At 32.4% G+C, this 1,600-nt stretch overlaps 1 protein-coding gene across 1 annotated transcript; it reads right to left on the minus strand.

The window, feature by feature from the left end:
- Positions 1-207: 207 nt before the first annotated feature.
- On the minus strand, positions 208-621 carry LOC142176067 (uncharacterized). Its single transcript, XM_075243128.1, has one exon. The coding sequence runs from the start codon at positions 619-621 to the stop codon at positions 208-210; it is 414 nt and encodes a 137-aa protein (XP_075099229.1).
- Between the last annotated feature and the right edge of the window lie 979 nt (positions 622-1,600).

Raw genomic sequence — 1,600 nt, forward strand, 5'->3', positions numbered from 1 at the left:
TATTAGAAAGGTTGTAACTCAGACCGGGGATAATTTTGCATCTCGCATGTCTTTTAGATCTAATATCATCATTTGGTATGGGCTAGATTTGTGCCTATCATCTAAAATTGTTAGTATAATTAAAAAGAATAAATCTAATCCTTACATAAATGATACCTGACCAGGGGTCTTCCTTTAGAAGTAATACTTCTTTAAATGAACAGCATTTCAATTTGAAGGGATTACTTTGCCGTCCATTGTTTCTAACTCATATGCACCCTTTCCAGCAATGCCACAAATCTTGTAAGGTCCTTCCCAATGTGGACTTAATTTTCCTGCATTCGTCGCTTTTGATGATTGAAAAATCCTTTTGAAGACGAAGTCCCCAATCTTTAAGTATCTGAGATGAGCTTTCCGATTGTAATATCGCTTAATAATTTTCTTCTGTGTTGCCATCGTTATTAGAGCTAGTTCTCTCCTTTCTTCAAGCAAATCGAGATTTATTCGCATCTCTTCCCCATTTGATTCTTCGGTTGCTTGGATGTATCTTGTACACGGTTCACCTATTTCAACTAGGATTAAGGCTTTAGCACCATACACAAGTGAGAATGGAGTCTCTCGCGTACCTGTTTTCCTTGTCATCCGGTAAGCCCATAAGACTCCTAGTAACACTTCCGGCCACTTACCTTTTGACTCCTTCAATCTTTTCTTCAAGTTATTAATAATAACCTTGTTTTTGACTCTGCTTGTCCATTAATGACAGGATGATAGGGTGTTAAAGTTATCCTTTTAATCTGCCAACTCTGAAAGCATTCTGTGATTTTTGCACCTATGAATTGCGGGCATTGTCACTGTTACACCCCATGTTTTCATACGTGAAAGTACGCCATAGTAAATTGATGAAGCTCGGAAATGAGATGTTACATCTCGCATTTTCGTACGTTAAAGTTTCGTCGTAAGTTAATCGACGTAAGTTCAAGAATGAGATTTTGAGGTTATAAGTAATATGCTATTTCAAACAAGTGATAAGTAAATTCGTAAAGGTGAAATAGTGAGCGAATCAAAGAAAATAAGTTTCATTGAAGTTTGATATTTTGGGATAAAATGTGGTCTAAGCTATTGTTGATACCCAACTTTTCCCTAAGTTTTTTACACACTCAAAATACTTTCAAAATAACATATATGTGCATACATAAGCATGCCCAAGTGTTTTGGTATTTTTCCCAAATTTTTAAAGACTTTTGAAACCAATTTATTGTCTATTTTAGCATTGCAAAATTCAATAATTATTTTCAAAATTATCATTTTGGTGAATAATTTATTTATTTCTCATATTTACACCAAAATATAATTAAGGTAATATTTGCATACTTTTACAATTCTATTTGATATTTTTAAACTAAATTGCATAAAATTGCAATTACAGCCTATATTACGAGTAATAGCGTTTTGCAAGCATAAAATCATTTCTACTATTTTTAGATTAATTTTTATATATTATTAATTAGCTTAGTGCTTTTAATTTGTTTTAAAAAAATCATTTTACTTTTTTTTATACATAAAAAGGAAAAACTAGCTATTTAGCATCTAGCCCCATTTCATTTCAATTACAGCCCCCATT

The sequence above is a fragment of the Nicotiana tabacum genome, chromosome 22, assembly GCF_000715075.1.
Source record: "Nicotiana tabacum cultivar K326 chromosome 22, ASM71507v2, whole genome shotgun sequence".
NCBI lineage: Eukaryota > Viridiplantae > Streptophyta > Magnoliopsida > Solanales > Solanaceae > Nicotiana > Nicotiana tabacum.